This window comes from Cucurbita maxima, unplaced genomic scaffold, assembly GCF_002738345.1.
Source record: "Cucurbita maxima cultivar Rimu unplaced genomic scaffold, Cmax_1.0 Cma_Scf00012, whole genome shotgun sequence".
Lineage (NCBI taxonomy): Eukaryota > Viridiplantae > Streptophyta > Magnoliopsida > Cucurbitales > Cucurbitaceae > Cucurbita > Cucurbita maxima.
In genome coordinates this window covers 4,663,509-4,684,060 of record NW_019272028.1, presented here as the reverse complement: position 1 = coordinate 4,684,060, position 20,552 = coordinate 4,663,509, and the positions used below count along the sequence as shown (strand labels likewise).

General features: G+C 36.4%; 4 protein-coding genes across 4 annotated transcripts; 2 read left to right on the top strand and 2 right to left on the bottom strand.

Moving 5' to 3' along the window:
- Positions 1-2,030: 2,030 nt before the first annotated feature.
- On the top strand, positions 2,031-7,022 carry LOC111487649 (protein NRT1/ PTR FAMILY 8.3-like). Its single transcript, XM_023135131.1, has 5 exons — positions 2,031-2,176; positions 3,707-3,812; positions 4,004-4,221; positions 4,322-4,878; positions 6,001-7,022. The coding sequence occupies exons 1-5, from the start codon at positions 2,126-2,128 to the stop codon at positions 6,824-6,826; spliced, it is 1,758 nt and encodes a 585-aa protein (XP_022990899.1). The 5' UTR covers positions 2,031-2,125; the 3' UTR covers positions 6,827-7,022.
- Positions 7,023-7,950: 928 nt separating this feature from the next.
- Positions 7,951-20,220, top strand: LOC111487650 (uncharacterized protein At4g15970-like). The gene is made up of 4 exons (XM_023135132.1): positions 7,951-8,379; positions 9,478-9,843; positions 10,877-11,392; positions 20,208-20,220. The coding sequence occupies exons 1-3, from the start codon at positions 8,155-8,157 to the stop codon at positions 11,375-11,377; spliced, it is 1,092 nt and encodes a 363-aa protein (XP_022990900.1). The 5' UTR covers positions 7,951-8,154; the 3' UTR covers positions 11,378-11,392; positions 20,208-20,220.
- LOC111487652 (defensin J1-2-like) lies at positions 11,844-12,516 on the bottom strand. The gene is made up of 2 exons (XM_023135134.1): positions 12,317-12,516; positions 11,844-12,235 (listed from the first exon to the last, which is right to left on the bottom strand). Exons 1-2 carry the CDS (start codon positions 12,366-12,368, stop codon positions 12,063-12,065), a joined length of 225 nt encoding a protein of 74 aa, XP_022990902.1. The 5' UTR covers positions 12,369-12,516; the 3' UTR covers positions 11,844-12,062.
- On the bottom strand, positions 16,884-18,251 carry LOC111487651 (defensin Ec-AMP-D2-like). The gene is made up of 2 exons (XM_023135133.1): positions 18,142-18,251; positions 16,884-17,265 (listed from the first exon to the last, which is right to left on the bottom strand). The coding sequence occupies exons 1-2, from the start codon at positions 18,191-18,193 to the stop codon at positions 17,048-17,050; spliced, it is 270 nt and encodes an 89-aa protein (XP_022990901.1). The 5' UTR covers positions 18,194-18,251; the 3' UTR covers positions 16,884-17,047.
- Positions 20,221-20,552: the final 332 nt, after the last annotated feature.

The following is a 20,552-nucleotide window of genomic DNA, read 5'->3' as shown; positions in this document are numbered from 1 at the left end:
TGGTGGTGAGAATACTACTTCCTTCTTGTAACAATCTGTACTACAATGTTTCTCAACTAATCAAATCATCCTTAGTATTATGTGGAAGTACATCATGCTAACAACTATCACGTCTATATGTAAGGTTCATTTTCCTACGATTACTTGTCCATCTCTTACTCTATCCTTAGCAACTAGGTCTACTCTCGCTAGGGTACTAACGACTGATACATGCAATAAGGGTTCTAGTTCAAACCCTGCTAGGCTAATAAACGAAACAAATATAAAGGAATGCGTAGAGCCTGAATCAAATAATGTTAAAGCATATGATCCCAAGATTGATAGTGTACCTGTCACCACTATGTTAGATTTTCAGCGTCCCTATTGGTGGACTCGTATGCCCTTGCTTGAAAACGAGTCCACATAGGTCTGTCAATTCCATCTGGTGGTCTCGGTGGATTAACTGGGTTCTCAATTCCCCTAGCTGTACAATTTAGAGCAATGTGGTCCTCCTGGTTGCATCGTAAACATGCTTTAGACTTATGCCAAATTTGATTTTTAATCCGGATCTGAATCCTAAACTTGGGTCGTTACATTAGGTAGACAAATTAATTAATTAAACATGCAATTATTTCATAAGCTAAGATGACATAGAAAATATTTATCCCGAGAACAATTAAATCTCAAGGCAAGTCTTGAAATCTAATACAAAACTCATTAAACACTTGAACTTCATCGTTTTTTCTAATCATTAAAATTAATAAAGAGCCTAAGTTTTTTAATTAGTATTGGACGTACTGTTATGGAATCTGAAGATCAGCTACATCTATATCTCCAAGTGTCAAGCTATCTACCCATACTCTTAAAAAGGCAAGTTGTCCTAACGAATGCGACGGGAATCAGTGACATTTGAAAGTGTTGTTGACTTAACATGCTGAGAGGTATGAGTCGATCAAATGCAGAGAAGACCAGACCATCCGTACCTATCAATCATTTGTCCTGAAGTAGTAGAGAAAGAATCATACCATTGTCATCCCATTCTTGAGTGAGTTGGAATTGGCTTCGTAGACAAGGCTCGTACCTTCCCATGCTTTGCCTAATTGGTTCACCAAATCCCGACCCAACGAGAATCAACTTGTTGTCGACCTATAAAATTGAGATTAGTTTAATCATTGTTACATTAATTGGTTGATTCTTAAATTTAGTAGGCGAAGTGAACTTCCTTTAAATTTAACCTCCGATTTAGTAGCACCAATGAACTCGAGGATTTGTTGGTAAGCAATACCAAGGTGTAGTGTCATTTTAGCGTGCAAAGATGTTATTTTTGCCACATTTCTTAAGTTTAAACTCTTGGAGCAAAATCTAAGTATCAAATTGGATATGCATCATAATCTTCATTTTATATCTTACTTTTAAATGTTTTCTTCTTTACTAAGGTTGCAAAGATATACTTCTCATGAAAAACATATCCTGATTCAAAAAATAAATTGTAATGTCGGCATCGGCACCTCCGACATTCTCCTGTATCTCCTGCGATGTGGTCATGTTATTTACTCCTCGATTCTAAGAGTGAAAACTTTTTCCACAGACCAACACGAGTCTTTCTAACATGTTTTGACCTCACTACATGTATCCTTGAAAGTTTTCGAGAGGTCATCGACCATAAATGCTCTAAGTAAAACACGCTTAACTATGAAATTTTTATAATTGAGCCACTAAAACGGAATATCACTCTATTTTTTTTGAGGTATGGGTGCTTTTTCAAAACATTTTAGATAAACCAAAATTTTAAAACTCAAATAAAGTTTATAAAATTAAAATATTATAAGAACTCTAATTGCCCATTTGTCGAGGAGGCACTCTAGATATGTGAGCCATATCGTTTAGGGGTGCGGTCACAATCACCAAATTTTTTTATTTCTTTTCCCAGCTACAAAAATCTAAAAATTACTATTAAAATTTTTGAAATTCTGTTCATAGTTTAAAATAAAATAAATTATAGTTTTGAAAAAAAAAAAGAAAAAATCCCAATTCTAATATGATCCGTTGGGCATCGCCCATGTGCTGATATTTATACGAGAGTCACTTTGCTTCTCCAAGTTATCCACCTTTTTATTGAAAACCTTCTGATCGGAGAAGTAGAGAAATGGGTTCTCATGAGGACGACCGAGCAATCTTGGAAGAGGGTCTCTTGCAGGTTTAATCTCTCCCTCTCTCTCTCCCTCTTTCTCTTTAGATCTTCTGCGTTTTCTGAATTTAGCTGTTTCCGGTTGTGGAATGGTCAAAGGGTGTAAATCACTTGAATCTCGTACTCATAAATACTCTGCATCCGTGATTTCATTCACTTTTTTCCTATTTTCGTTTGAATTTGTAAAGGAATATCTTCAAGATATATGGAAAAGAACATGGATGACGTTTTTGCGAATTAATTGTTTGTGTAATTAACCCATTTAAGGATTTTATGACCGATGTTTACAAGGAAAAAGATTAATGGTCAACTGTGAATGATTCGTTTTGTACAGCCAAGTCTTGATAATATTGAAGCGTTTCATGACCATTTTGAAGGCTTTTCTAATTTAGCTTGATTATGGGAGGATTGTTCTTTCCCTAAAAGTGATTTACAGTTGATAATCTGGGTGGTTGCTCAATGGTTTGATCCATTTGAACTCATGAGATGCCAATTGTGCAAGTGTACGTATACCCTTTACTTGAGTTCATTGTAACTTGAGTCTCTAACCGACAGTTCTTTGAGTTTTATCTTGTGTCTGTACCTTTGAAGCAGGCTGGATGTTGTGTGTTTAAACGTGACGTTCTTGGTTAAGTAGGAGGATTGGCCATTGATAGGTTAAAAGGTTAAATGGATTGGGATAAGAAGATATTGATGTTCAGATTTTGGGATAAGGAATGTGAAACTCGATAAGATACAACACATGTCAACTTCCTTAGCTGTTGGCACAATCATCAACTACTTTTTCTATAAGATTTCACCTCGGTTGGAGAGGGGAATGAACATTCTTTATAAGGAACGTGGAAACTTCTCCGTTCTAAAAACCTTGAGGGGAAGCTTGAAAGGGAAAGCTCAAAGAGGACAATATCTGTTAGAGGTAGGCTTGGGCTTACAAATGGTATAGGAGCCAAATACCGGGTGGTGAGGAGGTTGAGCCTTGAAGTGGGGTGGACACCAAGCGGTATGGCATGCCATTGAGGAGGCTAGGCCCCAAAGAGGAGCGGATTTGGGGTCCCACATCGATTAGAGAGGGGAACGAGTGCCAGCGAGGACATCGGGAACCAAAGGGGGTGGATTGTGAGATCCCACATCAGTTGGAGAGGGAACGAAGCATTCTTTATAAGGGTGTGAAACCTCTCTCTAGCAAACACATTTTAAAAACCTTGAGGGGAAACTCGGAAGGAAAAGCCCAAAGAGGACAATATATGCTAGCAGCGGGCTTGGACTATTACATTTGGATTGCTTATTCCAGAACTGATGGAATGAATATGCTAACCAGTTTGTAGTCCACCACATGATTGGCGTGTATAATATATAGACATCATAATTACATATGTATTATAAAGGTATTTTAGTAACGTTTTTCTCTTAACATGTCATATTACATACGTCATTTTAATATTTTTCATACTCAAGAAACGTTTAAGGGTACTTATGTTATCCATCCAACACTCCGGGGTTAACTCCTTCAAATGCTTAAAATTTTGTTTCCTTCTGTAGAATGAAAGCAATGGACTCTATACAGGCGATGGCTCAGTTGACTTCCATGGGAATCCTGTTCTCAAACAAAATACTGGAAACTGGAAAGCATGCCCATTCATTCTAGGTGATCCTCTTTCTCTTTGTGCTTTGGTAAAATTACATTAATTTTAGTACCTTAACTTAGACTTGACAATTTAAACTATGAAATCTTCCATCATTCTTCTAAAGGTATTTTTGTGTTCTTCCCATTTGGAGTTCTTTTTTCTTCCTTTTTATTCTTTACTTGACATTTCGAGCCACTTATTTGTAATACAGGGAATGAAGGCTGTGAACGATTGGCCTACTATGGGATTTCGACAAACCTTGTCACTTATCTTACTAATAAGTTACATCAAGGAAATGTTGCAGCTGCTAGAAATGTCACTACTTGGCAAGGAACTTGTTATCTTACACCCCTCATTGGAGCTATCTTGGCCGATGCTTACTGGGGAAGATATTGGACAATTGCTGCCTTTTCAACAATTTACTTCATTGTATGTTTCATCTGATGTAGATTAGAATACTAGACTTGTGTGTCAGCGTCGATATTTTCTTTTTTAGAGTGCAACTAAAGATGCAGGTTTTTCTTTACAGGGAATGTGTACGTTAACTCTCTCAGCATCGGTTCCTGCTCTAAAGCCTGCTGAATGCGTCGGGTTCATGTGCCCCCCGGCTTCTGCTGCTCAGTATATTGTATTTTTCCTTGGACTCTATCTGATTGCACTTGGGACAGGTGGAATCAAGCCATGTGTTTCATCCTTTGGAGCTGATCAGTTTGATGATTCTGATCCTGCTGAAAGGGTTAAAAAGGGCTCGTTTTTCAACTGGTTTTACTTTTCTATCAATATTGGTGCTCTTATATCAAGTAGTTTGCTAGTTTGGATACAAGACAATGCTGGGTGGGGTCTAGGATTTGGCATCCCTGCATTGTTTATGGGCCTTGCTATAATAAGTTTCTTTTCTGGCACAAAGCTCTACAGATTTCAGAAGCCGGGGGGGAGCCCAATTACGAGAATGTGCCAGGTTTTGGTTGCGTCCTTTCGTAAACGAAATCTAAAGGTTCCTGGTGACAGTAATCTTCTGTATGAGGTGCAAGATAAAAGTTCTGCCATTGAAGGAAGTCGTAAGCTCGAACACAGTAATGAACTGAGGTAACTTTCTTCACTACCTGAGATATAATCTCATAGCTGCTTTCCAAAATATTTAGAATTCACGTCGAGATTCGATTTCTAATGATTGACGAACTGATGCAGCTAACCAGTCTTCCTTTCAACATTTATGCATATGTATTGTCGACCCGATCTTCCTCGTCCCGTTTCCCAAGCAACTTCTAATATCGTGTTATTGGGATCTCCCAAATGATGATTGCAATAACAGTATTTAGCATTAGCTTCTTATATTGTAGTATTTCCTGCTGAGACATACATTTGACAGTGTTTTGATAGCTTTTCTATGCATATTTCGACCTGTTCTAATTGGTTGATATCTGGTTGGACAATTAGCAACTTTACTGTTGCACCTTGACCTCAGAAATTATGTTCGTTTGTGAGATCCTGCAATGGTTGGAGAGGGGAACGACGCATTCCTTATAAGGGTGTGGGAAACCTCTCCCTATTAGACACGTTTTAAAACTGTGAGGCTGACGGTGATACATAACGGGTCAAAGCGGACGATATTTGCTAGTAGTGGGCTTGGGTTGTTACAAATGGTATTCGAGCCAGACACCGGGCAGTGTGCTAGCGAGGACGCTGGGTCCTAAGGGAGTGGATTTTGAGATCCCACATCGATTGGAAAAGGGAACTAGCATTCCTTATAAGGGTGTGAAAACTTCTCCCTAGTAGATGTGTTTTAAAATTGTGAGGTTGACAGCGATATGTAACGGGCTAAAACGGATAATATCTGCTAGCGGTGGGCTTGGGATGTTACAAATGGTATTGGAGCCAGACATCGGGTGGTGCGCTGGCTCCCAAGAGGGGTGAATTGTGAAATCCCATATCGGATGGAGAAGGGAACGAAACATTCCTTGTTAGGGTGTGGAAACCTTTCCTTAGTAAATGCGTTTTAAAACCATAAGGTTGACTGTGATACGTGATAGACTAAAACAGACAAATATCTGAGTTGTGTTACATCATTACTTTCTGTATAGACATTCTTTGTAGGAAACGGCATCATTTTGTCTAGACATGTGCTCAGACAACTTGATTATGATTGAATTACAAGAAAACGACTTAGTGGCTATACATGTATAAAAACCGAACTGTTATTTCCTGCAGATGCCTTGACAAAGCGGCTGTCATCTCTGATGCTGAGTTGAAAAGTGGCGACTTCTCGGATCCATGGAGGCTTTGCACGGTAACACAAATCGAGGAGTTCAAGATTCTTATCCGCATGTTCCCCATATGGGCTACTGGAATTGTCTTTGCAGCCGTATACGCCCAAATGTCGACGTTATTCGTGGAGCAAGGGACAATGCTGGACAAGACCATTGGTTCTTTCCACATTCCTCCAGCCTCTCTCTCGACCTTTGATGTCGTAAGCGTCATTTTCTGGGTTCCTGTGTACGATAGATTCATAGTCCCAATCGCAAGGAAACTCACAGGAAAAGAGCGAGGATTCACCGAAATACAGCGGATGGGCATCGGCCTGTGCATATCAGTTTTTTGTATGTCAGCTGCAGCCGTGGTAGAGATCAAAAGACTGAGTCTTGCAAGAGAACTCGATTTGGTGCATAAACCAGAGGCTGTACCACTGAGCATTCTGTGGCAAATACCACAATATTTCTTGCTTGGTGCAGCAGAAGTGTTCACATTCATCGGGCAGCTCGAGTTTTTCTACGATCAATCGCCCGATGCGATGAGGAGTTTGTGCAGCGCGTTGTCTCTGTTAACCAATGCGTTGGGGAACTACCTCAGCTCATTCATTCTAACCATTGTAACTTACTTGACAACAAGAAATGGGCAGGCTGGGTGGATACCTGATAACTTGAACGAGGGGCATTTGGATTTCTTCTTCTGGATGTTGGCTGGAATGAGCTTCTTGAATTTGCTGGTTTACATTGTCTGCGCCAAACGCTACCGCCCAAAGAAGGCTTCTTCTTAACCATATCGGTCTCTGTAAGTATATATATAGATTATAAACAGCCCCCATGTCTTCTTTTCTTTCCTAAATTCATTGTTTTTACTTCAAATCGATGATAATTTCGGATCATCAACCATCTTTGGTGGTTGTTAATTTATAAGTGGTTTTAGTCTGTCTGTTATTTGTTTTAAGCTTTGTGTTTGAGAATTTTTCTTGAGAGGTGTTTTTAGCAGTGACTTATAACGATATGTAATAGCTCGGATAATATCTTCTAGTGGTAGATTTGGACTGTCTACAAATGGTGTTAGAGTTAGATATTCGGTGGGTCTCAAAAGGGTGGATTGTGAGATCTCATGTCCGTTAAAAATGGGAACGAAACATTTTTTTATAAAGGGTGTGGAAATCTCTTTCTAACAAACGCATTTTAAAATTGTAAGTCTATTGTAAGTCTGACAACGGATAATATCTACTAGTAGTGGACTTGGGCTGTTACAATGATCCACATGATACACGGAATTATGGAGTTAGATTAATGATGGAATTTGAGCTAATTCTATGTTTCTTTTTTAACTAATGCTATGATTAATATTGAAAACATCATTTTAGTCCATTTATAATTTGGAACGTTCATATCAACGCAGATATTATTATAATCGATAAATATTAATTAGGTTAAATTAATAAAAATACTCATAAATTTTTTAATTTATTTAAAAAATACTTATAAAATTTCAATAACTTTCTTAATTAAAAAAAATATAGTTTCAAAAATTTTGTTTGAAAAACTTTTAAAAATAAATATTTTTTTAAAAAAGTTTAAATGTTAGAATATTTCTAAATATTTATTACAAAAAAAAAAAAAAATTAAGAGTATTTTTTAAAGTTTTTTTTAAAAAAAATTAAAAGTAATATTTTTTAAACACTTTTGAAAAAAGAATTAATAACGTTAAAAAATTTAGTTTTTTTTTTTCCTCTTAATTTAGCCTATTAATTAAATTTACAAAATTAGTATTTATGGTCGGAAGAAAATTAAAATTTATTGCAAAAGGTGGGTCCAACTTAGATTTGGTAGGTGACAGATGAAGTGGGTTGCAAATTTGAAACAGTAATCTGTTCCATTCTGATTAACAGACAGAGAAGAAAAATGGAGAAGTTTCAGTACAAAATGCTCCTCCATTAATGGCGGCTGTGGCTGTGGCTCCCACAAGCATTACAATTCTCTGTATTTGGCATCTCTCTCTCTCTCTAGAACGCGTATGAACGGTTGATGCTGCTAAATTTTCTGCTCTTTTCTTTGTAATGTCTGTGATCGGTGCATGTAATGTCTATGATCGGTACTTGTATTGTCTATGATCGTTTCCGCCATGCTTAGCTACTCCTCTTCCTTCCCCTTCCGCCGTACCCTTCAGATTTTTCTCCTCTTCGCTGCCATTTCTCTCTCGTGCGTTGTTGTTCTAAGAGAAGTCGACTCCCTTCGCGACTTCCCTCTCTTCTCCTTGACTACTTTCTCTGATTCTTCTCCTGTTTCGTTATTCCTCCCTTCCCTCGATGATGACTACAACGAGCCTTTTTCGGTGAGTTAACTCGGTTTCCTTATTTTTACCTTCCTTTCGTGCTTTGGTTTATTAATTCATTAGTTTTTGCGTTTTTTTGTTATTTTGGTTTGTGGCTATCATTCCATTTTGCTTAATCGTGTTTTTTGCTTCTCGTTCGTTTCGAATCGCGAGTTTGAATTTCATTGATGTGAAAGTGGATTATACAATGAATAATCCCTGATGTTGAGGGATGGGGTGTAATGAACACGAATATGGAATTAATTGTTCCTCATTGATGACGCCCAAAAATATAGAAACGATTATGCCTTTCTAGCTGAAGTTTTGATTATCTTGTATACGGCTTGCATGTATGCACTCTGTGTGTTCATCTATTCCTCATCCTCTCTGTCTTTGAAGCATGAAAGCAGAGTTGATTTTGTTTTCTTCTTTGAATTTGAACCTTCAAATCTTTGCTACATCCTGCTAATTTTGCTTTTCTCTGGGTCTGTTAGGGAATGTGCTAATGCTATTTAGGTTGTCTAATATTGCTATCGTCGAAGCTTTCTTTGTTTTCCTAGTTAAAATTCTAGCATTTTAGTTTGAAATAATCTACTTCTTGTCCATTTTCTTCCTTATTTTACATAAGAGTTGCGTGATTTTTCATGAAACCAAGGAAATGATGTTATGTTGTGAATCTCTGAAGAATAAGAAGCTTAATGTTGTTTTGGAAGATGAATTTCCCTGCCAGAAGAACACGCATATAGTAGCACAGTGTGGCTGATATGAACAATGTATAGGAATGTAGACAGACTTTCTCTACTTGTATATGTTGAGGATTGTTGGGAGAGAGTCCCACATTAGTTAATTGAGGGAATAATCATGGGTTTATAAGTAAGGAATACATCTCTATTGGAATGAGGTATTTTGGGGAAGCCCAAAGCAAAGTCATGAGAGCTTATGCTCAAAGTGGACAATATCATACTATTGTGGAGAGTCGTGATTCCTAACTATATACTCTTCTTATTTAATTACAACTTGCTTGTAAACTATTATGCTCTGAGTATTGAACTGTTATGGATTGGGGTTTTCGTTCATGCTTAAATTTATACTTTTAGTACCCCTTTTGTCTGATTATAGGACACTGATGAGTTTGGACTGGACAATGTCTTAAAGGATGCTGCGACAGAAGACAGAACTGTTATTTTAACCACTTTAAATCAAGCATGGGCATCTCCAAATTCAGTCATTGATCTCTTTCTCGAAAGCTTTAGAATTGGAAATCGAACTCACCAACTGTTAAACCACTTGGTTATTATTGCATTGGATAAAAAGGCATTTGTTCGCTGTTTGGATATCCATATTCATTGCTTTGCTCTTGTCACTGAAGGAGTTGATTTTCATTCAGAGGCACATTTTATGACACCTGACTATTTGAAGATGATGTGGAGAAGGATTGATTTTCTGCGAACTGTTCTTGAGATAGGGTACAATTTTGTTTTTACGGTACCATACTCTCTCCTTTCACCTTGAGATTGTTGCTTCCTTAGTTTTTATTAACATCAATAATTCGTTTTTCGATTTCCTTTTAAAGGTTGAGATAAGTATTATCGTGTTGAGGTAAATCATTTACTAAAAGGCAACTGCATATGGACGTTGACCTTCATGACCGATATGGACAACATGTATCAGGGTGTCTTCTGTCTTATTTGGGTATCCAACATTTACCTGGTTGTCTCGAGTCTAAAGTGTTTGACGACATATAAAATATCGAAACCTAGTGTTTGTGCTTCATAACTATATGACATGACAAATATTGAATAGGTGTCAAACTGGATGACAATGTATCTTTTTCTGATTAAGAAGTCCATGTTCCAATGGATGGACCTATTCTCTATGGGAGTTCAGGGAGAGGCTTCCAGGCAAGGAAAGATTCCTTTATTGATTATATCTCACCTCTGCTCCACAAGCTCATTCTAAATTAGGAATTCAAGGTCACTCCAGTGACCACTTTGATGTCTTCCTCATTCACCGTGATAGTGCAACAACACGAGCTTCGAAAGGGAATCAGGCTAAAATTCTTGAACATGCTTGGGTGGTTTCTCGAGGGGAAATATCTTTTTTGGATAGGGGAAATTCCTTTATCAATCAAATGTCACCTCTACTCCCCAAGTTGATTAAGGAATTAGGGTCAATGCATTGCCCCACTTGGTTGTCTTTCGCCTCCACTATGAACAGTAACTCCCATATTGCAAAACATTGAAGCCTCACCATGTTCTCCCTGGCCTTTCATTTCAGTATCAAATTTCTGCTTACGGGAGCAAGACGTGCCTTTCTTAAATTTTTGTGGTTTGAAATCTGCTATTTAGCTGATCAATACTTTCACAACTCTTGGCTGTTTACCAATTACTTTAGGATGTATCAGTTTTTGCTTCCATATATGCTGAAGGATGGCAACGATACTTAGATCAAGATATAATATTTTTAGTTTTTATTTCTGTATTTCTTTTAATTCCGCTACTCTTGTTTCTTCCTTCAGGATGCTGATGTTATGTGGTTCAGAGATCCATTCCCATTCTTTGATATGAATGCAGATTTCCAGATTGCTTGTGATCAATACCTAGGAATCCCTGATGATTTAAGCAACAGGCCGAATGGGGGATTTAACTATGTGAAGTCCAATAATCGTTCGATTGAGTTTTACAAGTACTGGTACTCATCGCGGGAAACTTATCCGAAATACCATGATCAGGATGTTCTTAATAAGATCAAATACGAACCTTTCATCGATGACATTGGGCTGAAGATTAGATTCTTGGATACTGCTTATTTTGGTGGGTTCTGTGAACCCAGCAAAGATTTGAACCGTGTATTAACCATGCATGCAAACTGCTGTGTTGGAATGAAAAGTAAGCTTCATGATCTTAGAATTATGCTTGAGGATTGGAAACGATACATGTCTATGCCACCATATGTTAAAGGATCATCAATTTCAGTTTGGAGAGTTCCTCAGAACTGCAGGTATGGAAACCATTTCTAGCTCTTAAACGATTTTGTGCTTTCATTAGACATGTTCCTGTATTCTCGATTTCCTGTTTATATTTGGTTCTCTTATTCCTTATTGTTCTAGTGTCTGATTTTTGTCACTACAATTCTCCAAGCAAAGAATTGATGAATTCTATCGAACTCAGAGTGATACATATTGAGCATCAACTTTGCATTTCTCATTACTCATTTTGTGGGCGTTAAAGATAGTATCTAAGTACTCATTTTGCGTCGGTTTCTGTAAAATGTACATTGCCAAATCATGATAGCCTGAAGAACACGGCCTACGTAAGATTTATATTAAGCGGGGATGGGGTGGAGGCAGATAATATAATCTCATCCCTAACCCCATTTGAAAAATGGTTCCCACTCTCTTTTCAGGACATGTCCCCGCAGGACGAGATATCTTTGGTTAAAATGTAGATGGAGGGAGTTAATATTAAGGAGTGGGTGGAGTTGGATGCTTAAACCCCATGGGCCAAATACTTTAGTGAACCTCTTTGTTAAAAGCCTTACAGAAACGAAGTATCAAATACGCCAAAGAAAATGAAGCAAAGCGCTTACACAAAACAACAATACTCAAAAGATGGCAACTTTTATTGTATATTACCACTCCTATAAAGGTCTCATCAGTGCCTACTTCGACTGATAGACAACTGATTTGAAACAACAAAGACCATTCAAACACAGTGCTTTGTGCAGAAGCAGCGGCGGCGGAAGCCTCTGCAATGCCCACCATGGAAGCCCTCTGTCTTGCAGACATGGCCGCAGTTGTTCTTACTGAAGCACAACCCCCTGAAGTGGTGGCTCGGAGACTCGCATGTCCTTGCCTCTGTAGCCATTGGCGCCATTCCTGGACCAAATCAACCATTTTAATCGTTAAGCTTCGATGAGTTTTCATTAACAACAAAACAAAAAGAACAAAAACACAAACCAGTGGCAAGAAGCAGCAGGAGCAGCAGAATTGCAGCAGAAAAGAACTTCATATTCACAGAGAGTAAGAGAGGATTTTGTGTTGAATGAGTGAATGTGGAAAGCGGTTTATATTAGCATAAGAATGATCCAGAAAAGAAGATTAAAAGTGAAGATTGAGTGAGTCATAGAGCACTATGTGCTGTGGAAGCTTTAGATCTCCATTCCTCCATGATCCATATGATTTGGGTTTTTTGAGCTGTCTTTCAATTCCCTCAGTCCCCACCACATTCTCATCTACACTCTTATTCACATACAGAGTGTAAACACTGTTACAAAATCAGCCTAAAAAACAAAACTTTAATGCTTTTAAAAAAGTGAAACCTTATAGAAGATTTTCATTAAATTTAAAAAACGATAACATCGGCCGACACCATTTAAAAATACTAAAGAAAATATCCGATAGCGATTTTTCAGTACTATCGTGTGTGATATTTTAAATGTGATCCACATGTAAGAAGAAAAAAAAAAAAAAAAAACTAATTGCGGGTCTGTATAAGAAAGGCCCAAAGCTAATCATGAGTCAGTGAAGTTTCATAAAGTCTTTCTATCGAAGTGTAAGTAGTTTGTATCTTCATGACATGTCTAGACAATGTCAAGATCATTACGTCTTTTATGTGGGTCAAAACTTATCCGATAAGAAATTTCGCTATCTTAGGACCCTTATAGTTATGTTCGCCTTTCACCATTAGATGTGGTGGATTAATCAAACATTTTTATGGTATCAGAGCTTTCTCGGTTTAACAACCTCGATCCTTTTTTTTCAATGGCTTTTGAATCCTCGAATCTTCTTCTCTACCACCTCTACTGGCTTTGACGGCGCAAGGGCAGTCTTCATAGCTGCCGCAGGCGAAGCCAATTGATTACTCTTCCTCTCCACCATATTGACTTCCAAATCACCTTTCGTCATACTCCGTACATACAACTTCACATTTTCCAACCCAATCGGTTTTCCCCTTGGCCAATATAGTCTCTCTCATTTTCTTTCGAATCAACCCTTCATCCTTCACAGAAACCCTAATCTCAGGATCCTTGTGAGTGTTTTCTTCAGAAATATACGGAATCTCGACAAGCTCATCAACCTTTTGCAGAGATTTATCTTCGGAATCTGGGTGCTGCACTGGCCTCTTCGCCAACCAAGTTGCTGTCGGCCTTCCTGCCAAAATTGGCTCCTTCGCCCAATGTGGCGACTCTTCCGGCTTCAACATTGTCTTTGTCCCTTGCTCTAGGTTTCCCTTTCTACTTCTTGGGGTTAGACATATTCTCACCAGAGCCAAGGCAGTATCGTCGCTAAGCGACAATTCCTCTTCATGGGTTAGACATATTCTCGCTGAAGCCAAGGCAGCATCGCCGCTGAGCCATATCACTCTGCAATTTTTGATGGCCAAGAAAGTGTTTCCCTATGCCTCCTTTGAATCAGGTTGTTGACATCTTCATGAAAAGTACTTCTCAACCTCTTTGAATTTTTCAGATTCAAGTTTTACGTTCGTTTAAATCCGAAGCTTAGCTTGAGATGGAGTGTTAAGGATATTTAGTAATAAATTATAGTTTACCATATATATTATATTTGATATTTTATTATAAGGCAAATATCTAATATTTGTCTTATTAGTATGATATCTTTAAATTTATTGTTATTTTCATTTATTATTTCAGTGTGGTGGATTAATCAAACATTTTTAGTAATCCTTTACCTAAAATATACTTAATGTTCTAAACATGGGAAGAGATCCAATTTTAACTTCTTAATTGTTATCCTAAATCTAAATATCATTGTTAGAATATAGAGTCGGATGGATTAAAAGATCTTGTAGAGATATATGGGATCTAGTAGAGATACATATGACAGATATTTTATAAAAATTTGGTAGAGATATATATAATAGATATTTAGTAAAGATCGGGTAAGATATATACAGTAAATATTTCGTAAAAATTTGGTAGAGATATGTTTGGTAAATTATATTTAATGGATTAAATCTCTAAAGATCTAGTATAGATATATATGGTAAATATTTGGGTAAAAATTTGGTAGAGATATATTTGGTAGATTATATTTCATTCGTCATTAAATCTGTTAAAATTATTATAGTAAACTGAAATCATATGTATACATCTATGGAGTGCTTTCAAAAGGTACTTTCTTTATTCTAAGTATTCTCGGTTGGTGTACATATATATGAAGTGATTAATAAAATCTTTAACCAATATTCCTCCTTGAAGTTTCTCTCTCCTGCTCTTGATGAGTGTGTGTTGTTGTGCGATGTTAACAATTAGCATCAGAGCTAGACGAGATTCACCACGAATTGTGAAGATGGAAATTACAAATATTGAAATTAAGAAGTTTGATGGATCCGATTTCGGTTTCTGGAAGATGCAGATTGAAGATTATCTGTACCAAAGAGATCTTCACGAACCCCTGTTGGGAGTGAAGCCGAATACCATGACCATGGAGCAGTGGAAGCTCAAGGATCGTCAGGCCTTAGGGTTGATCCGATTGACGCTATCCAGAAACGTGGCGTCCAACATCATCAAGGAGAAGACGACGTCAGACCTATTGAAGGCATTGTCGAATATGTACGAATAACCATCAGCTATGGACAAGGTGTATTTGATGCGGAGGTTGTTCAATTTACAAATGTCTGAAGGTGGATTTGTTGCTGATCATATAAATGAATTTAATATGATTGTAAGTCACCTGAGTTTGTTGGAAATTAATTTCGAAGATGAAATTAAAGCATTGATTTTGATATCATCTTTACCTGAGTCGTGGGATATTGTTGTTGCTGCGATCAACAATTCTCGAGGATCTAATAAACTGAAGTTTGCAAAAGTATTTGCAAACAAGAAATTGAAAATTCATCTGGTAATAATCTCAGTATTGACCAACGGGAAAGAAGTAAACCGAAGGCCCAAACAAAAGGTGCTCAAAATCAAAGAGCCGAGAGAAACCTCCAAATAGACCAAACATAACGTGTTGGAATTGTGGGGAAAAAGGTCACTTACAGATAGATTCTACGAAGACAAGACACAAGTGATACCATTTCACTAGCATCTTTATGTTTGGAGAAGATAGAGGGTATAAATAATCCAACAAACATGTTCTACAAAATGCTTGGATGTTGGAACATTAAGGTTTTGCAAAGATTCAATTGGTAGGGTGCTTAAAGATTCAGAAGAAAATTAGGTTGATTGGATCAGGCTATTTCTGGTAAGATTTTCATAGTTAAATCTGTTAAAACTATGTTTACTAAACTGAAATCATATATACACACATTGATTGCTGAGTAGACATTCATAAAACCTTTCGCCAATATTCCTTCTTGAATTTTCTCTCTCCTATATGTTTTTTTTTATTAATCTTGATGAGTATAGGTTGTTATACGATCCTAACAACCGTGTGTCTGAATTTTTAGGTTGTCATAGTTTATAAGATAAAATCTCAGTCTCACATGATAGAAACTCAATTAACTCAGGAGCTTATCAATATAATTAAAGTCTTACTTTTAGTTTAGCTAACGTGTTAGAGCTCATCATAGAGTTTTCATATCAAGTTCGGATCGTCTAACCCTTCTAAGCTTAACTCATCATTTGGGTTTGTAGATCTTAGCTCATATGAGCTTTTCTCATCGTTGGATTTGGACCATCTAACTATGCTCTATACCATTCTAGAGTGTTTTTAGATATATTAAATATAAAGGAAAAAAATATATTTTTTATATTTGATATATTAAATATTAAAATAATTAAATATAATAGATATATTAAATAAAAATATATTTGAAATTTATATGAAACTTAAATGGGTTTAATTTATATTGAGATATTTAAATATATTAAATAAATATTATACATGTATTAAATATTCAAACATATATAGATACAAATAAAAATTCTTGGGTTAAGTCAAATGTGCATTAGATATTTTTCTCTTTGTACGGTCCACGCACCCGCACATGAACCTTCAAGTGACCCCATATATGTATTCCTATACCTGGTCTTCAGCTAGCATGCACTCATGTTGTGGGTATACCACGAAGGGAGGGATCGCGCATAGTTGTACATAATATCGTATCATAAGTGTATGCATCTATACTGATCATAATGGGGAAGTATCCTTATTCATGTGAACAATACAATATGCATGAGGTCCTCGTCGTTTAAGATAATGACATGTATTAGTGATGTAATACATATTTTCGTTCATTCCATACACAACATAATCATTTCATGTCACATAAGGTAAAAGTACACTAAATACCATATTTTCTTCGATTTAAATTTGCTTAATCTTTAGTTTTGTTTAATTCTAAACAAAATCAAAGTCGATTTGAAATCTTATGTTCATGAATGAAATGTTCATTCCAAATATCTAGACATGATCCATAGAGGTCGTTCACTATTAAAGATTAACGGACGACCCTTTAATTTAATATCTATCATTGCATAATCACAAGAGAAATGACCACATGATTCAACCAAAACTAGGCTAAGAATTAGTTGACGATATTAACAATCCCCATTTAGTAAGCTAATAAACGAGGCTCATTAATAATACATCGTAAATAACGTCTTAAATTACATAAACAATGGGGGCAAAGATGGCCACTTTATTCTTTATTCAAAATTAGTTTTGAGCGTCTAGTTTGAGAAATAGACAATAAGATGAGGATATTATTCAAAATTAAAAGTTTCAAACACAGTGCTTTGTGCAGAAGCACCGACGGCGGAAGCCCCTGCAATGGCCGCCGTCAAACCCCTCTGTCTTGCAGATACTGCCACAATTGGTGTCACTGAAGCATACACCCTTGAAATTGTGGCTCTGGGATTCGCATACCCTCGCCTCTGCTACTATTGGCCCCATCCCTGTCCCACCAAAAGCCCTCGCCTCGGATACCATTGGCGCCATCCCTGTCCCACCAAAAAAAACGAATGACTTTAAAGATGTGTTTTAAAATTTAATCACACTGATAATACTAATAGATATTGTCTTTTTTTTCGACTTTTTTCATACTCTTATAAAAAATGTTTAGTTCTCCTCTCCAACCAATCTGAAATCTCACAATTCACCACCTTTCGGAGCTTAGAGTCTTCGCTGACACTCATTTCCCTCTCCAATCAATGTGGGTTCTCACAACGTCTTCACTGGTACACCAGTGGCATGGATTGTAAAATCCCACATTACCTGGAAAGGAGAACGAAAAGAACGCTGGACCACCGAGGGGTGGATTGTGAGACCCCATATTGGATGGAGATGAGAACTAAACATTATTTATAAAGGTGTAGAAACTTCTTACTATAAATGCATTTTAAAAACTTGTATAGAAGCTCAAAAGGGAAAGCACAAAAAACACAATATTTGCTAGCGGTGGGCTTGGATGGTTATAGGTAGAGATGTTTATTTAACCCAGTGAACTGCCTCAAACCAAGGATGAGAGTCAGAACTAAAAGATATTTTATTGGATAAACGGGATTAGGGACGGAGATTACATTCTCCGTTTCTGTCCCGTCCCCGTCCCCATCCCCGCCCAATAAACATATTTTCATAATTCTTATAAATTAAAAAATAAAAATAAAAAGTACTCATATTTCTAATCAAACATATATTTTCATAAACAACTTTAGACAAATGCTTTGAACAAAAGTCAAAAGCAAGCATGATGATTTTGAAGGTGAGGAGACAATTTTAAACGAGCATGCCATAAACACTTTCAATGACCCAAAACTTAAAAAGCAATGCCTCCAAACAAGCACAAAGATTCATTCAACAAACACAGAAGCATAAACCTGTGCCAAAAATGAGGAGCAACAAGAAGATTGCAGCTGAAAAGAACTTCATGTTCAAGTTGTGTTCTTGAGTTTTGTTGAATGAAAGTTGATACCCAAGTAGGGTTTATATAAGGGTTAAGAGAGGTATTAAAATGATAGATGATGATACACAAAAGGCATATAATGAGCACTTGGTTTGGTTTAACTCAGTTGTCTGATTCAATATCCCTTTGTCTCCCACCAAATTTCACTCTTTAATCAATTAGATAGCAACTGGTTTTAGACTAAATCATAATAACTGAGTCATGGGGATTCTTAAAGTTAAACCTAAAATCTTGCTTTTATACTCACGAACCCACTTTAATTACCCCTTGTTTTCACGTTCTACTCACACTTGTATTTAGTTAGATTGAGTTGGGTTCGAAAAATCTTTTGACCCATATGAAATTTTTTGTTAGTTGAACTGGTGACTAATAATAACTCTTAATACAATTCACAACTTAACCTTCTATTTACTTAAAAAATCTTATTTATCGAAGAAGTATCAATAACTAAAATTTCATAAAAGTTCAAATATTAAACATTCATAAGTCACATCCCATCACTAAGATTGGTTACAAATAAATATTTAATTTTTTTTTTTTTTTGTAATAGCTCAAACTGAGCCCACCTCTAATAAATATTATCCCTTTTGAACTATTATGTATTGTTGTTGGCCTCATGATTTTAAAACACGTCTATTAGGGAGAGTTTTCCACACCATTACAAGGAATGTTTCGTTCTCCTATCCAATCAAGATCTCACAATCCACCCTTAGTGTCCTCCCTAACACACCCACCGCCTGATGTCTGCCTCTAATACTATTTGTAACAATACAAACCCATCACTATAAAATATTGTACGTTTTAGCCCGTTACATATCGTCGTTAGCCTCACAGTTTTAAACGTGTTTTATAATTCTAACATGTTTAAAACTGTGAGGTTGACAACAATAGGTAATGGGCTAAAATTGACAATATTACTAGTACTAGTGGTGGGCTTGGACCGTTACTTTTTTTAAAAAAGTAGAGTTGATTGAATTGTAACTCTATTTTCGGGTTGGTCAGGTTAACCTTATAATTGGGGTCGGATAATTCGAGTGGATTGAGACAATTAAATCATATGAACTGTCCAATTTTGAGAAAGTTACTGTTTAATTTGGTAGTTTGTATGTTAAAGTAAAATTCGCTTTAACTTTTGTTAAATTTCATATACTCTCCGTTCATTCCTATCTCCTTCTTTTTTACTCTGAGTATGACACTTAAAGGACTTAAAAATAATAATAAAATAGAATTCATGATTAAAAATGTTAGGCAAAAGTGGGTTTACTACCTTTAAGATAAATTAAACATCGATTATTCTTAATTAATTTCAAACACAAGTGGGCTACTTGATCATGGTTAATTATTTAAAAAACAAAAAAAAAAAAAAACAAGACACTTCCTTTCCAAATGTAATTTCGATGTCCAAAAGGACAACCTGCGATGTCGGCTGCTCCATTAGAAACAAAACAAGACATTGAAAATTAGGTCCATTGATTGAACGTGATGCATGATTTTATTAACATTTCTATCTCTCGAGGATGAAAATCAAGAAATCCAACCCTTTTACGTTTCTAAACTCGTGCATGTATTATAGTAATCAAAGATTTTGGAGTCCCATCATAAGATTTACGTTAAATATTCAAAACGAGATTGCTAGAACCTCGATATGATTTAGGTTAAACTTTTTTTTTTTTAATAGTTTTACCGGTTTTAAATGCCCTCGTCGTGAGCCATAAAAACTCAGACACCATTTAAAAAAAGAAGAATAGTTTGAGTGAGTATAACATAAAAAAATTGTGGGTTCTTGTTACTTAATCTTTAAATGCTATTAATACTTATCTTGAAATATAAACGTCGTATTTCTAGACTTAACTCGTTTTAGTGTGTAATTGACTAGAACCTTGTCAAACCAAATTACATATGTGAGCTAGCTATAAATGAGTTCTTGCTACTGGAAGTAGTGGGTGACAATCTCCATCATAGTATCATCATAAATATAAGAGGAGTGACTAGTGTTTGTGTCTTGCCAACAAAGATACATATGTGCTCATCCATGCAACATTTATGAGATCTTTTGCTTGCATGGAATGATATGAGGTATGTGATATAAACTTGTAACGATTACTCATCTGTGTACAAAGAAATTGCATTGAAGTTGTGTGTATGAACTTGTGGCAATTACTCATATATGTGAGATCCCATATCGATTGGAGAAGTGTGGAAACCTCTTCCTTTAAACGAGTTTTAAAAATCTTGAGGAGAAGCCCTTGAACGGAAAGCCTAAAGAAAACGATATCTGCTAGTGGTAGGCTTGAGCTGTTATAAATGGTATTAGAGTCAGACATC

What these genes read in the sequence shown, in the direction of transcription:
- LOC111487652 (XM_023135134.1), bottom strand. Translation starts at nt 12,368, where the DNA reads ATGAAGTTCTTTTCTGCTGCAATTCTGCTGCTCCTGCTGCTTCTTGCC. An exon ending in CCTGCTGCTTCTTGCCACTG is followed by an intron (nt 12,236 to 12,316) that starts GTTTGTGTTTTT and finishes GATTTGGTCCAG; the next exon opens with GAATGGCGCCAATGGCTACA.
- LOC111487650 (XM_023135132.1), top strand. Translation starts at nt 8,155, where the DNA reads ATGATCGTTTCCGCCATGCTTAGCTACTCCTCTTCCTTCCCCTTCCGC. An exon ending in ACTACAACGAGCCTTTTTCG is followed by an intron (nt 8,380 to 9,477) that starts GTGAGTTAACTC and finishes GTCTGATTATAG; the next exon opens with GACACTGATGAGTTTGGACT. An exon ending in GGTACAATTTTGTTTTTACG is followed by an intron (nt 9,844 to 10,876) that starts GTACCATACTCT and finishes TTCTTCCTTCAG; the next exon opens with GATGCTGATGTTATGTGGTT.
- LOC111487651 (XM_023135133.1), bottom strand. Translation starts at nt 18,193, where the DNA reads ATGAAGTTCTTTTCAGCTGCAATCTTCTTGTTGCTCCTCATTTTTGGC. An exon ending in GCTCCTCATTTTTGGCACAG is followed by an intron (nt 17,266 to 18,141) that starts GTTTATGCTTCT and finishes TTGGTGGGACAG; the next exon opens with GGATGGCGCCAATGGTATCC.
- LOC111487649 (XM_023135131.1), top strand. Translation starts at nt 2,126, where the DNA reads ATGGGTTCTCATGAGGACGACCGAGCAATCTTGGAAGAGGGTCTCTTG. An exon ending in TTTCAACAATTTACTTCATT is followed by an intron (nt 4,222 to 4,321) that starts GTATGTTTCATC and finishes TTTTCTTTACAG; the next exon opens with GGAATGTGTACGTTAACTCT. An exon ending in GAACACAGTAATGAACTGAG is followed by an intron (nt 4,879 to 6,000) that starts GTAACTTTCTTC and finishes TATTTCCTGCAG; the next exon opens with ATGCCTTGACAAAGCGGCTG.